This window comes from Paramormyrops kingsleyae, chromosome 20 (assembly GCF_048594095.1).
Source record: "Paramormyrops kingsleyae isolate MSU_618 chromosome 20, PKINGS_0.4, whole genome shotgun sequence".
NCBI classification, from domain to species: domain Eukaryota; kingdom Metazoa; phylum Chordata; class Actinopteri; order Osteoglossiformes; family Mormyridae; genus Paramormyrops; species Paramormyrops kingsleyae.
In genome coordinates, this window is record NC_132816.1 from 21,004,977 (window position 1) to 21,020,858 (window position 15,882).

General features: G+C 50.1%; 1 protein-coding gene across 1 annotated transcript; it reads right to left on the reverse strand.

The window, feature by feature from the left end:
* On the reverse strand, positions 1-14,552 carry trim8b (tripartite motif containing 8b). Its single transcript, XM_023820370.2, has 7 exons — positions 14,168-14,552; positions 11,806-12,438; positions 5,068-5,163; positions 3,646-3,879; positions 3,133-3,164; positions 2,131-2,246; positions 1-1,945 (listed from the first exon to the last, which is right to left on the reverse strand). Exons 2-7 carry the CDS (start codon positions 12,376-12,378, stop codon positions 1,287-1,289), a joined length of 1,710 nt encoding a protein of 569 aa, XP_023676138.1. The 5' UTR covers positions 12,379-12,438; positions 14,168-14,552; the 3' UTR covers positions 1-1,286.
* Positions 14,553-15,882: the final 1,330 nt, after the last annotated feature.

The window sequence follows — 15,882 nt, forward strand, 5'->3', positions numbered from 1 at the left end:
TGACATTTTGCTTTCATTTATTTGAAACCACAATTTATTTGGAACTTTTTTTTCCCAAATCACATATGCTTTTTTTTTGTTTCACAAAATATTTACAAAAAGATCTTGTATACATTTTTGTCAGTCAACTTTTTAATTGCTCTTTCTGAAGCATATTGACCATTTTTTACACAAGTTGAGCAGTCCAGTCCATTTTTTTATATAAAAGTCATGAAAAAACTTCACCCACTCCAACACCCAGCCCCCCTCCCTCCCGCGCACACACTCTCGCCACACTGCAAGAATCGCTCGAGTGCCTTTCCCAACATGCTTACAGCTACAAACAGGAAGTCAAGAAGTCATGTGCTTGGTGCAGGAAGTGACATCAATCTGCAGGAAGTATAATAACAGCATCCATCTCAGATGCTGAAGCGCTTTCCCTCCCCCTCCCGTCTGTGTAGTCCATGAATGAGCTTCTTTGCATTCAACACGAGCAGCTCACACACCATCTAAGTCTTTTGTGTTGAGTCTTTGTGAGTAATTTGAGGCTGTAAAGAGTTTTCAATCCACTTTGTTGGGAGTCCCTTCAAGGTTAACTTTATAAAAAATGAGGAAAAAAATGTTTTTTCTTTCCTTATCAGAGTTAAACTTTTTAAAAAAAAAGAAAAAAAAAAAACAATGATTGAAGGAGTGGGTGGAGGATCAAAGCCCCACTCTGCCAGGTGGCTTAAATAGGGGACTGACTGAGGTAGGCGACCCCCAGCCCTGGGCTGAAGCCCGCTACCCTGTCACCCTTCCAGTGAGGATTCGGGAGGACATGATGAAGGTGGCCATCTTGAATAGGTTACCATGGTGATGATAATGAGAACCCTTATATATAAACTGTAACAATAATCATAATAATTATCATAATAATAAAGGCTTAAGCCAGACTGTAAACAAACACAATATTATCCTGGAATAAGATCTGCTAAACTGTCAAGAAAGCGGCTTAATTTAAAGAAACGGCAGCCGCTGATGGGTAATGCCAGACTGGGAGGAGACACGAGGCTAGATTTAGTAAAGGAGAAAAAAACGTAAATAGGAATCACTACTCACACACACATGGGGGTACAACACGCTGTCGGAGTGGGGGGGGGGCGGGTTGTGAGTGTGTGTGTATATGTATGTGTGTGTGTGTGTGTGTGTGTGTGTGTGTGTGCTCATGTGCCCTTTAGATGTTTCACGGAATGCAAATTAAAAAAAAAAACCCTCAAAGAGGAACTCCAGTGGGCCTCCTGTGCAGGCCAGCGGTGGCGGTGGAAGGGTTAACTGGTGACGTAGTGCTTGGTGGAGGACTGGCCGTAGAGACCATAGAAGTCAGGGTGCCGGTGGCTCTGCGAGGCGTCCAGCCACTCCCGCACGGACAGGCCCTGCAGGGACTGCGGCATGGAGGGCGCAGCGGGCAGTGGGTGCGGGTACTCCTGCGAGCTCACCGTCCAGGGGAAGGACCCCGAGCGCGGGTACGCCGTGTGCCCGCGGTGGCTCGACACCGAGGGCACAGCGGAGCAGTAGCAGTTATCCACCGTACACATGAGGATCTTGCGCCCGCTGCCATACTGCCCCCCGCCAGGGTAGTGCGAGGGCGCAAAGACAGAGCCCGAGTGATGCACCGGCTGCGGGGCGGTGCCACCGCCGGCCCCTCCCCCGCCGCTGCCCCCACCAGCCCCGCCCCCAAGGCCCACCATGTGCTGGGCAGAACTGCAGGGCACCATGGGTTGTGAGGACTGGCCCTCCCCTGAGCCGGCGGAGCCCTGGCCCAGGTACGGCTGCTTGGCTGCGGTGCCGGACGGCGGCTCCAGGAAGCCGGGGGCGGAGCCATCAGGGAAGGCAGCCGCGTGCTTGCGCTTCTCAGCCCCGAGACTGTTCAGGTTGCAGGAGTATGCCGGGATGATCTGCAGGAAACTGGCCGGGGCGCTGAATGGAACTGGGAAGGCGGGGGGGGGGAAGGGGTGAAAGAGAGAGAGGGAGGAGGGCACGACTGTCACGAGGAGAAACCAGCTCAAACTTGCCACACGTCGGCGCCAACTGGGTAGGACGGTCTCCAAAGCACCAGCACAGTGCCGCAAGCCTCCGTCATTGCTGACATCATCGCTGACATCATCACCTTACCTTCAAGCATTTTGCGCAAGTTCTTCTCCTTCTTGGAGATCTCAGAGAGGAAGATTTTGGAGTTGAGGTGGCCCACTTTGTGAGGAGGTAGAGCACTTCCGACGCAAGTCTGAGTCCTGCAACGCAGAGCCGGTATCCCAGTCACACCTCTGGCCACACAGACAAAGCGCACGTGCAGATGGGGCCACCAGGGGGCGTGGTGTTTAAGGCCAATGACTCAACACCAAAGGTTGGGTTGGACCCTGAATAAGGTTCTTTTACTTCTTTATCATGCCATTAAAATATGCAGCAGTGCAAACTGGTAACACTTGAATGTATAGATTGTGAAATAAGGCAGTTTATGAGTGTGATGGCAGCTTTGTGGCTCTGTGGGTGGTGCTGATGCCAGATTCCTCCACGATGGGGGGTTCAGATCCCAGCCCTGCCCCGTGAGTCTGCTGTTTGCACCCTTTCCTCGTGTTGTGTCGACTTCCCTGGAGGTACCGGTCTTTCATCTCTAAGGTGTATGCTCAGGGCACCCGTATCTCTAGCCCGCCCACAGTGTGCGAGTGTGTGAGCCCTGCGACGCACAGGAGCTCCATCCAGGGTGAAGAGGCCTGAGATCAGCTCCCGACCCCTTGTGACCCTGACAGGGATATACAGCTGGAAGATGGTTTGGTCGGGCGGGGCTGTTATCCCACAGTGATTGTTGAGGCAGTCCTTGCTTGCATCCCAGCCGCAACGCTTGGCTGTTTTTGTGTTTATTTCCTCCGCAGGCCTTATCTCTCTCGCCAAAATGGCTCCCTTCTGTTTCCGTTCCTCCCTGCGGTCCTCGTCACGCCCATCTCATCCCTAGCCTTCTCAGAAAATCTGTAACCCTCTCCCCCCCCCGTATCACGAGGCGCCATTCGCCGTCACGCCCCGCACGCTTCGTGTTACGCTGATTTATCGTTGTCAATCCCTAATCTGGAACGAGTTCTTTAGGTTATATAAAGACTGAGTGTTAATGACAGAATGACTTACCTGTCCATTAATATTTTCACAGATTTTGTGTTCTGTGGAAAAACACAAAAACAAGAAAAAAAATATGTTAGTTAGAAACTGCCATGTTTGTTTGTCCAGGGGTATCATGCCTGGACTTTGTCAAGGAAGTTTGAAAAACATTTTTGCTTTTGCGGGGGAGGGGGGGTGGCTGTGCTTTAGCTAATCACAGCCCTGTTTGTGGCAGCTGGGGAAGTATCTCACTCTGGATAGACGTGCAGAGAGCAGTACATGAAACCCTCCACAACCGGTTCCTTCTGGCTACTGATGAAACTACCAGCAACAAACAGTGCAAACTGTAGCTTCCACAAAAGTGGGGGGGGGGAGGTGGCCGCTTTAAGTCTGATTTACTGTAAGGTTGAAGAACTGGCCCCCGATTTGTTGAGGGAAGCACTTTTGTGCCAGCACGGTTTACGGAAAGAGCTGGCTTGGCAGGCCGGGACCCGGCGCGTGGCGGAGGCCGTGGGCAGTGGGCAGACTGGCCAGTGGTGGCACCTTCATGAAGTTGATGTCCTCCGCCTTGTCGAAGACCATCTGCACGGAGCTCAGCAGCTTCTTGGCCTCCTGGCGCCTCTCATTCAGCTGCAGCGCCTGGGCCGAGTTCTCCTGGCAGAAGCGGGCCTGGGCCCTGTCCAGAGCCTCCAGAGTCTTGCCCAGATCGTCCTCCAGGAGCTGGTGCATCTTCTGGTACTGCATCCTCACCTCCTCCTGCAGCTGCTGCACCTTGTCCTGCAGACGGCGGTGAGCAAGGGGGGGCAGGGGGTGAGCCATTTCTAGGAAATCCTTCCCGACTCACAGCACCTGAGTCACACCTCCTCGCACAGCAGTGAAATCAGAGACGGGAACGTCCGTCTGGCAGATGCGTGCCATGCGCAGCAGCTGGCAAATGCGTGCCATGCGCAGGAGCGGCACCTGTGCAGCTGAGAGGGATCTCACGCCACGGTTCCCCCAATTCTGGCAGAATAAATTTCCATGACTTTTCCAAAACTTTTCCAGTACCATAAGAAAATTTTCCAAAACCCACAAGTTTGCTTTGATTTGATGATCATGCAGTTTCAGATAGTAATAGTACAATTTTCGGTAAGATAATAGCCAATCTGCTTACCAAATAAACAGACAGTTTAAACAAACTTTCGCCAATATGCAAATAGCATTCAATTGTTAAGAAAATGAATCCCAATATTAAAATTATACGTACCTTATGAGGCAAACGGAGTCAAAAACGGGAAACTGATCAATAAAATTCAAATACGTGCAAAAAAAATAATAAAATAAAACAATAAAAACTGGAATAGGGAGCAAAAAAGCTGCGATCTCAAATACACGAAATCTGCACGGTAAAAGTGCCGGAAACGGATGTTTACCAAGGTAGTTAACTATTGACTTCCACTCGTACATTTCTGTTCGCGCGTTGCAGAACGACACGGGAAACAAAAATGAACAAGGCTACTTTCCCAAAACTTATCCAGGGCCTGGAAAAATTATTTCAAAATTCCAGGTTTTCCATGACCGCGGGTACCCTGTGATGCTTTTATCCAAAGCGGCATTCAGTAGAAAAAAAGTAATAATTTATGTGTACTCTCTGGGCTTCGAGCCCACAACCAACTAACAATGCTCTACTTATTTTCCATTTGTATATTGTGATGCTTCTTTTCCCATATCCCAACTCAGTCATTTCTTCATGGGCAAACCACATTTGTCAGGGCCTTGGCTCAAGAGCCCCACTGTGATGTGGCCATACTTCCAAACATGGGATTCAAACCGGCAACCTTCTGACTACAGACACAGCAGTCTAACCCACTGAGCCACACAACACCCTCTCTAAGTTAGAATAAGGTGTAGGACACTGAAAACGGTGCAGTAGCAGTCCTGGTACGGTCAAGGGGGCGGCACAGGACGGGTAAGAGGGGGTCTTACCTCCACCAGACACTTGTCTGACTCTAACTTGTAGAGCTGCTCTTCGATGTCCTGCACTCGCTCTTCAATGCTGTCCTGCTGCTTCATCAGCATTTGCTGGGGGAGAAGAGGGGAGCCGTTGTGAGCCACTACAGTGCATTCAGAAGGTTTCCAACCTCCGATCTCACCAGTAAAATCCCCAGATGGGTCTGCTGTTGTACCTTTAATTGAACAGATCAGAATTCTAACAGCAAACGTTCGGCTGGATTCCGCAGGCTACAGAAAAATGGACTTCCATTTCCTGGGTAACAGGCGGAATGCAAAACGTCATGCCGGCCTTGCTGAGATGCATGGATGCATGTAAAAATGCAATTGTTTGGTTGAAGATATCGCTGTAACTAAACCTAAAATGGACTCCGGCTAAACTTGCGGTTTCAGTTAGACACACAGAATCAGTCTATTGATATAATGCACAGGAATCAGGGGTCTTTATGTCCCCTCAGTGAAGGACAGGCTCATCCTTCAGTACCGTTACACCGGACAAAACGGACAGACTCATCCTTCAGTACCGTTACACCGGACAAAACGAACAGACTCATCCTTCAGTACCGTTACACCGGACAAAACGGACAGACTCATCCTTCAGTACCGTTACACCGGACAAAACGGACAGACTCATCCTTCAGTACCGTTACACCGGACAAAACGAACAGACTCATCCTTCAGTACCGTTACACCGGACAAAACGGACAGACTCATCCTTCAGTACCGTTACACCGGACAAAACGGACAGACTCATCCTGGGTATTTATACCGGTATTCATGGGTATTTATACCGGTACAGCAGTGCTAAAGCAGAGCACCCCCCAACAAAAGGCATGGGTGGGACACAGACTTATACTGCTCACAGAACACTGAGCAGAGAGGCTAATTCCGCTGGAGAAGTGCGAGCTGTTCGAGTTACAGAGATCAAGCCTGGAGCATGACGAATCGTAACGGGAAGCATCTCTTAAAATAACTGCAGTATTTATATTAACAACTTAAATGCAAAATGTGGGCGGGTTAGCCCAGTTCTGCCTCACCCACCCGAAAAAAGAAAAGAAAAAACATGCTTTCCCTAACGAAAGTCGTACACGCCTCGTTAGGGCATTTTCTGTCCCCGTCCGGCGGCAGGTCACATGACCCGACACGAAGGAGGAGTGTGACTAAGCGGCTGGGGGTGACCTGGCTGGCGGGGAGAAGCCAGAAGAGTAAGCGGACGAGGAGGTCCGCCCAGACGCTCTCGCCGGGGGGAACACATGACTAATTAAAGATGCCAGAAACATCTCACCAATATAGCCAAGTACCCACCTCATTTAATCTCTATGACCAAAAAAGGTAAAATTGTTAAATTAAAAATAAAAGGAATTGAAGGAAGGAAAAGGGTGATTTGCAGCGGGAGGAACTGGGCCCGGCCCGCGAGCTTGCCGACACGCGAGGCCCCGGATGTCACACACATCGCTGCTACGTTGAAGTCCGACTATCCTCAGACCGGTTTGAATCCTCTCCATTCAGCCCCAACTCCGGAGACAAAAAGGGTAACACGAGACATAATTATTGCTCAAAATCTAACGAGTAACCAGGGAACTCGATTTACTCTCGCATAAAAGTCACGTGTGAAAAGCAGACTCTGTGTGTGCGTGCTGAGTGATTCCCTGCTATGGCAACAAAGAGCCTCACGTGAAGAACAGTGAAAGACACACAAAGTTTGAGTTTAATTAACTCATCTTTACTCAGCACTAAGGACAACAGTTAAAGAAAAAGAAAATTAAATGCATCTGTACCACAACAAAAGAAAAATTGATTTTTTTTTTTCTTCCACCTGTCAGTCTATGATCCGGGAAATGAGCCCCCTCTCAGGGAGGGGGTGGAATCGAGTAGGAGCTGAAGGGCAAGCAAAGCCCCCCCCCCCGCCACAAGCATATCCCCCCGGCTGACACATACAGCCATCTTTGATTGGCCCAGGAGGGAGGGAAAGAGAGAGAGAGGAATCCGCTGAATTCCCATTCCCTGTCGTCGTCCCCCCCCCTTCTCCAGTGTGTCTTCCCTTTTGTTTGTTCCCGCTTTAGTGTCAGTGACAGATTGTCTACTGCCCCCCCCCCCACCCCGGATGCGTGAAGGTTCGGCTGTGAGGCGACGGCATTTTGTGGGCCATGAGGGAAGCCACATTCCTGGGGCCCTGGGCGACCGGTCTGTGGCTGGGGGGGTGGAGCCAATGAGGCCCGTGGGGGTGGGGCCAATGGGACCCCGTGGGGGCGGGGCAAGGGGCAGAGTCAGGGAGGCACAGACCGAGTGCCGGCGAGACGCGAGTCAGAGTCTGCCTGCATGACTCTGAGGCAGCATGGCAGGTGTGGACCGACACGCAGAGGAGGGAGCTGAAGCAGGCAGCTCTAGGCTGACAAACTAAAAAGAAAATTAATAATAACAATAATAATAATCAGACCAAAAACAATAGGCGCCCAGCACCCCTGGTTAGAAGCTTTGCAGCACTCACAAAATAATGAAAGAATTATTAATATTAAATGATTAAAAACAAAAGCATTTCCCAATTCAGTGCAGAGCAGAACAGGCAGACTCGTGTATAATCAGGCTGTTATCTAAACGCACTGCTGTGGCTTCACTGGATGTTTATCAGGACCAGTCACCCAAAACAGGACAAACGCACAGACAGACACACACACACACACACACACACACACACACACACACAAGAAAAATACACACAATGGAGGGATAGACGCATGATTACAGAGACACACAAACACAATGATAGACAAACACACCCATAGATAAACACAGACACACAGACACACAGACATGCTTAACACAGGGAAGGATCCATTAGCCATGAAGTAAACAATCCTGCCCAGTCTGAACGGTTCTGTCACTCCCATGAAGGTGCTTGGGGGGTGGTGTGGGGGGGCCTTATTGATGCATGGCCCGGAGACAGAGACGGTCGATGCATCTCCCCCCACACGTGGCCGGGCCATGCGGTCCATTAGCCGGGCCCCCGGGCCACAGCACCGTGTTTGGAGCAGCAACAGCCAGCGGTTTGCTTTCATAACCGCCCATCAGGCAGCGCTGTGTGTGTCTGCCTTGGGATCTGCTCAAATCCTCCAGAATTCTTAACCTCCTGTTAAATATTCAGCTGTAAGACCGTAGGAAGCTTTTCAAATACGTGCCAACGGAGGAACATGATATTTTTTAAAACAACAACAGCAACAACAACAACAGGGTTCTACTGTAGATGAGTTCACTCCGTGTCCACGTCGGGCAGAGCAGGGGGGGGGGGACCTCATCAGCTATTAAGGAGGCAACAGAGAGGAGAAACATACAAGAAGCTGATCAGGAGGAGAGCAAAGAGCCGGCGTCGATATGACGGCGAGACCTTCGGGTAGAATTTAGCTAGAAAACGAGCCTGAGAATCCCGGGGAAATGTGCGTCCAAGTCACCAGAGACACAGGAAACATGAGACCCCCCCCCACGCTATGCCGTGTCGCCATGGCAGCCCTCGCTGGTGATTTGCAACCCAGGACAGAGTGAGCGAGCCTCCAGAAGAGTCCGCCCAAGGTCAGGACGGCAGTGGAACCTGAGGTCAGGACGGCAGCGGAACCCGAGGTCAGGACGGCAGCGGAACCCGAGGTCAGGACGGCAGAGGAGCGTAGGAGTGTGTTTTGACAGACGCTGGAGGAGAGTTGCTCTGGACGTCCCACGGTCGCCAAGGTTACCAGCACGAACCAAACATGCCGAGGGTGCGTTTGCCGAAAAAGGCCCCAGAGCGGAGGGGAATGCAGGGTGGGGGGGGGGACGGGGACGTGGGGGGTGAAGTTGGAGTGGCCGGCTCCTCATAGATTCCACGCTGCTTCAGCAGTTCAGGAAGAACAAAATATGCCCCTGGACTGGGGTGGGGAGGGGATGAGGGGGGTCTGATTGGGGGCTGATCCCGGGACAGGATGTGGTCTATGGGGACCCAGACAGACACACGCACACACACACACGCACACACACACACACACACACACACACAGATAAACAGCCACGGTACAATTAGCCCTAAATCTCTCGCAAGCATGTAAATATAAGCCGTCAGAGAATGTGGGCAGATCCTCTCAGTCACTCCAGCAAAGCACCCCCCCCCCAAAAAAAAATACAGACAGGGTGGTAAGCGGCCACCACACAGACTCTGCAACTGGCCCAGTGGTAGCCCCTCTGAAAAAGGGGGGAGGGGGTCTCCATTGCAGGGGTATGTTTCACATGCACTGTCACCCAAGGGTATAGAGTGAGCGAGAGAAAGAGAGAGAGAGGGGGAGGGAGAGAAAGAGAGATTGGAAGAGAGAGACAGAGAGAGAGGCAGATAGATACCAGCAGCCAGCAGGAAACCATGAAGCAGCCTGTACCAGCTGGCCTGCTTTCTGTCAGCTTTCACAGCTGTAGGGTTGGGTGTGGGGGGGGCGGGGGGGGTCATGCCGGGCAGTGGCGGAACGGAGCGCCAGGGACAGCCGCCCATGGCAGCAGCTGCACCCGCCGCACCGAGCCACTGAGCCCCGGAACACATTCCTACACGCGGCCGCAGTGCTGACACTGGCCACACCCACACCCCCCCCCCGCCGCCAGCTCACCCCCACCGCCCCTCCCCACCGGCTCCCAGGAGGACGACCTCCACAAACAGCGAGCTGAGATACGACTTAAAACCACGTCTGCGCGGTGCAGACGGAAAAAAACAGGCAACAAACGTGTGGCTAAGGAGAGCTGAGGATAAAAACGAGCGAAAAGAAGCGTGTGAGAGCCGGAGCACGTGGGGCAGCGTGGGACCGGCGCCACGGCAACAGCGACTCTCCCGAACAGGCGCAGAGGCACCGTCGCCACGGGAGATGAGTCACATGGGTGTGCGAAGTCCCGCCCCCAAGCCCCCCACAGTGCTGATGTGGGACAACAAAAGTGTTCAGGGCATCTTTCGCTGTGACCATCTGCCATGATAGAAAGGACAGGATGGGGGGGGGGGAGGTTGGGCACCATGGCTGGAGGTGAAACGTCACCTCACAATTACTACCATGTTTCTGCTACCTCGGTCATCTGTTGAAGCACGTCACCCCCCCCCCCCACCCCCTGCACGCCTCAATAAAACCCAGTGCTAACTTATTCTTCATTGTTACTCGCCCGATGGAGGGAGACTTAATAATGGCTGTCTGGAGGTCCCATGGCACAGGCCAGCAGCAGCACTGCTCACCATGACAACAACAATAATAAAGGGGCTTTGATGCCAACTCACTTCCTCTGACATCACTTCCTGCCTGAATGAACAGGATGTCGCCAACCCGACGGCTGGAGTAGGGGGGTGTTTAAACCTGACACAGCTGCTCCTGCACACTCACAGCACACTCAGTCTACCGCCCCACGCCCCGACCCCCGCCAGCAAACTTGGATTCTCCACCTTTGTCCTTATTTTACTGCCCCCACAGCTGGAACATTCTCGAAAATTACGGCATGCAAATTAGCTGAGCATGCCATTTGATTGACAACCCATCGGGCCACTCAGAGGTCGGCACCGGCCGGGCCTGTGGTCCCTCCACACGTGGACAGCCCTTCCGCTCCCACAGTGCTGCCCCCCCCCCCGCTGGCGTTCCGGTCTCATGATTAATTGACCCAATTAGGAGCGGCGCAGACGGGCGGGTGGGCGGGCAGTCCCAGCAGCTCCTGGGCTGTGAAACATGAAGCCCAGAAAAATAAATTAAAAATAAATAATTTAAAAAGCCACGCGGCCGGCACCCTGGAAGCCGTGAGGCCTCTCTGTCAGCGGGGTGCGTGTTTAGGAACGCGACGACCCCCACGAGAAATGGGGGGACGAGGGGCTACAGTTGGAGACAAAAGGAAAGCCCCCCCCCCCCCCAAAGCATGTGACAGAACGAACGGCCCCACGTTCGATTTGCGCAGCTCCGGCTCCTGTGCTCGGCGAGATAAGCCTTGGGGAGAGACCCACATTGTTCCTGGCTCAGCTCGTTTGTGTATCACTGTGACGGAAAGGGGGCTGGGGGGCATGATGGATCTCAATTGAAAATTCATACACTCCAGGGGAACGTACAGCATAAACCTCCCTGCCCCCCACCGCAGACCAATCCCGTGAAAATTAGAAAATAAGACCTGCTAGTCTTTCTTAGGCCTGAAGCTTGACTCAGGAACTGAGAAAATGATGTGAAATGCTTATTTAAGGACAAACAGATTAGCCTACATAGCACTTTTGCTTAACAACACACTTTTTTCTGGAGTCACTGACCTGACTCAAAGTTAGTAACGCATGCAAAAAAAAAAAGGTTTATCTTGGTATAACAGTGGTATTGGGACCTGAACTCACACCCAACTGGACACAAACAAATTCTGAAGAGTAAAATCTGTTTTGCTGACTAGAGTGATTTGAAGTGTATTACTGTGATCAGGACGGCCCTTTATGTCGGGGTAAATACAGAGTTTTGGCAATCTGACGTTCTTTCATCCTGTCACCCATAAAGCTAATTTACTCCCGGATGGATCAGCACCCTTAAAGGTTCAACAGCGAGCCCCAACCGAATCAGAAGGACACCACAGATTGCTCAAAAAGACTTAAGCGACAAACCTTCCCAAACGTCCAACGTCTCATTAGTGCTGATGTGACAGCACAAACGGGGATGAACAGCAGATCCTCAGCACTGGATGAAGCACTTACTGTAAACTTACAGTCCCACTCACCCTGATCTCGTTGCGGCGGACCTCCACGTCGCTGACGGCTTGCCCGTGGCTGGCAGCGCACCGGGAGATGCAGCAGTACTGGCAGACGGCCACTTGCTCCGCCTCGCAGTGGTACAGCCGGTACTCGTCGTGCTGCGGGCAGCTCCAAGCCTTCACATCGTCGGCCTCTACCAGCAGGTGGCCCGGGTTGGACGAGGGCTGCTGGAGGTGCGTCTGAACGTGGGACTGGCAGCAGGGGGCGTTGCAGCGCAGGCACACCTTCTGCGCGGGCAGCGGCGGCCCTCGTCGGCACAGGATGCACTGCAGCACTGCGGGGCTTTTCTCCACATTTAGCGCGTTAAACTTCTCCACTATGTTGGACAGTTTGTGGTTCTTCTCTAGGCTGGGCTTCTGGTTGTAGGCGTGGTTGCACTCAGGACAGCGCACCATGCTCGTGTCTTTGGCCCAGGCCTCGCTGATGCATCCGCGGCAGAAGTTGTGCTTGCATGGCAGCTGAATGGGCTCCGAGAAAACGTGCAAACAGATCGGGCAAATCAGCTCCTCTTCGAAGCAGTTTTTCCAGTTTTCAGCCATCGCAGCTCTTTAGTGAAACTTCCGGCTGGTTTTTGCATTAATTACCCCACTTTCAGTGTTCTGTATCAGGAAGAAGACGATTAAATTGTATTTATAAAATAGACTCCTCGGTGTACCGCAAGCCTTTCCAGGTTCGTGTCAATGAAACAATCCGTGTTTCAAAGCAGAGAGACAGTCCAGCGGAATTAGCTACCTTGTAAAAACTGAACACGAAACAATCGGTACCCAGCAAAGTTATCTGTAGTCCATTTAAGAAGAAATATCTATAGGTTTTAGCTCTGGGATTAAAAGGAGTCTAATTCCGGAGAGGAGGAGTCAAAATGGAGAAGCTTCAGCACTCTCTCATTGATATTAATTTATGTGCTTTTATGGAGACACTTTCAGCAACGTACAGTGACGAGGCGTTGCTGCTTCTCCCAGATCAAATACCAGGCGGGGATAATAACGTATCCCCCGAGCGAAGCCAAAACTGCCACGAAATGCAACTTAAGTGCCGGCGTCCCGATTAATCCGAGCTACATTTGTGCTGCCAAGGCACAATAAACGAAAAAAAGAGAGTGATCGGGCAACAAATGTGCAATCGTTTACAATTATTCAGAAGGATGTTACATCCAAACGGGTTACAATGTTGCGAGAGCGGCTTAGAACGTCACACACACCGATCCGATCCGGTAACATGAGCAATAAATTTCAGATCTTTATCGGGAGATCAGATCGCACAACAAACAATAACGATTCTGAAATTTCCAGACTGGATTTACGTCTGGCGCAGATGGGAGGAAAAAAAGGAGCGATACTTTGTGGATTCCCGTTACACAGTAAACTCGGAAATTTCCCCGGGCCGGTGCGTAAGTGCGCATCAGCGATCCGACGTCTTACTTATATTTCTAACGACAGGGCGAAGCGGACCGGTACCGTGTAGCAGGACTGCATAGTCAGTCTTTTATTATCGTCCCATATACCATAATAGGCAGGCCGCTCCGACTGTATCCGCAGTAAATCTGATTAAGCCGGTGACAGCTTTCATCTATCGCGCAAAACAAAAAGCAGATCCTCCGCCTCCTTCTCCTCTCGGCTTTCGGTTAATCGCAGACGGACGACCTCTCCAAAGTACGCCTAGCCCTTATTAATATCCTGTATCACGTAGCAGCATCAATCGGGCTATTTTCCCCCAGAAATAATTACATACAGTACAGCTTCTGAATGTGTGACGCTGAATAAAAAAATCGATCTATACACAAGGCCTCTGCCGTTCCGCTTCTCCCCTCGTTAATTAGCTAAATATATACTTTTATATAATACAAAAAAACCTTTACTTGAAAATAAACATTTGCTATATATTCATCGAAAGTACATAGTATTTTACATACTGCATTATATATTAATTTATATACGCTTTCGATTCCCCTGCATCAAGGAAGTCAATCATAAAAAACGACGTATTTTTGTGAAGCTAGTTCATTAGGTAATCTATACACACACACACACAAAGTGACTGAATAATGTGGTATAGGGTAAGTTATCGATGTTGTTTTCACGGTCTCTTTCGGAAATCTACTCCGACTATTCGCTCTTACCTCGCCAGTCTAGCTAGTTACCACGATTAGCTATCTGTCTCCATTTAACAACGCGAAATAATTCCCTACACGAAAGTGATTTACTGTTTCAGTACAAATTCAGACATATACGTGTCCATATATAGACTTATATGCCTTTATTCCGCAATCATTTGCCACCAAATGTAATGTATCCAATTCTGAAGATTAACTTGTATAAAAATATTTTATACCCTTTTTGGTCTTAAAGGGGACGGCGCCGTTTTGCCCTTGTTATCGGTTGCTGTCATCAGCCATCTTGTTTTCCTCTTTAAAAGGGAAAAAACGACGTTTATGTTTATTTTCTACCTTCTTTCCTCCGTTGTCTGTTTATACAAAGTAAAAAAAAAATGTTTCGCAAAAAAAAAAAACAGCTTCACCAATCCTTCAGCACGGATATTTCCCCCGGAACTGAACAGCTGTAAATCCACTGGTCTTTTTTGGTTTAGTCCAGTCCGTATGTGTTATTATTTATGATTTTTTTTTCTTTTCTTTAAAGCAAGCTTTGATGAGGAGAGGAATGCAGGCACTGCTCTGCCAGTCTGAATACAGCTCGCATTTACCCCCCCGTGATGTCACGTGACTCGTCACCGAATTGATACATTAAACCAGAAGGAGCTGACGGCCGAGGGGGCGGGGACACAAATTAAAAGGGCAACGCGCTCGGTGCATTTGGGGGAGAATTTTTGCGAAGTAATTTGCATGGCTTTCAGGATTTCCTTTGTTCATACTAAAATTGAGAATTCCGATGCGTTGCAGTCACGACACTATATTTTTAAGGTGTGACGAAAATTAGCAAAAATTACTGCAACTGCAAGACGGATTATGCAAATGTGCATCGTTTCCATATAATTAATTGTACACAGTGTTCTGTTCTGCCCAGTCTCATAGTGTCAGGCACATCGCAAGCATCCTTCTGTGCATCACAAATACAGGTTAATGCAACACAACACATTATATTGCTTTGTTTTAAAATGCCGCTTAGAATTAAAATATTCAGACTCGTATTTATATTACAGGCTACAACAAACTGAGCTTCATAAAAAAGAACATCAATGACGTTAGAGAACTGCAACAACAAAAAAATATGTAAAAACACAAGGTGCGCGAACACACACACACACACAAAGGTCTCGCCACACATGCCAGCAGGGCTGCCAGAAGCATTCACGGCAGCTGTGTATCATTTCTGTCTAGAGAGAAATGGTCGGGCCAGAAAAGATGCTGATTGAACGGCGGGTTTGAGCTTAAGGGGCTTTCAGATGCCGTCCGGCACGTCGCCGCAGACCTTTTCAGGCTGGCAGGCGTCAGTACAAGAGAAAGAAGGTGTTTCTACAAAGGGGTTATTAAAACATCTGAGGAAGGAGTAGGAAGCGAGGGTGCACTAAATTCTTAAAGAAAATGACACCTACACTCAATAATGCAGTTTGCAGGAGGGGGCGGGAGGGGTGGCTGGAAATTTAAAGGGGCAACGGCGGCACCTCAGCGGAGCCGGAGGTGCTGTGTGTCTCTTATTCTTTAAATGAGATGGGCTGAGTCGGAAGGAGAGTAAAAGGTATGGGGCAGAGTTCGTAAATAAGAAACCAAATTTACTGCTTTCATAAAAGTCGAAATAGCTCCTTCTAAGCAGCTTGATGAACAAAAAGCATCCCTACATTCCCACAACACGAAGTCAGCAGATTTATACGCATGCATACATATACGATCACACGCCGCACTGTGGGCGCTGGGACGGTCTGGCCCTGTTTGATCGGTGTTGAATTACTGACAGGTCATACTGCCCCATCAGCAGTCTGACAGAACACACCCTGACCATCGCATCGACCCCCACATTTTCATTTTATTTATTTATTTTTTTTTTGGGGGGGGGATATACCAAAGAAAAGACACATCAAGCTCACGATCTGAA

Excerpts from the sequence above, each read along its gene's own strand:
- trim8b (XM_023820370.2), bottom strand. The coding sequence starts at position 12,378 with ATGGCTGAAAACTGGAAAAACTGCTTCGAAGAGGAGCTGATTTGCCCG. Across the intron at positions 5,164-11,805 it reads TCCGCCGCAACGAGATCAGG|CAAATGCTGATGAAGCAGCA; the intron begins GTGAGTGGGACT and ends CTTCTCCCCCAG. Across the intron at positions 1,946-2,130 it reads CTTGCGCAAAATGCTTGAAG|TTCCATTCAGCGCCCCGGCC; the intron begins GTAAGGTGATGA and ends CCGCCTTCCCAG.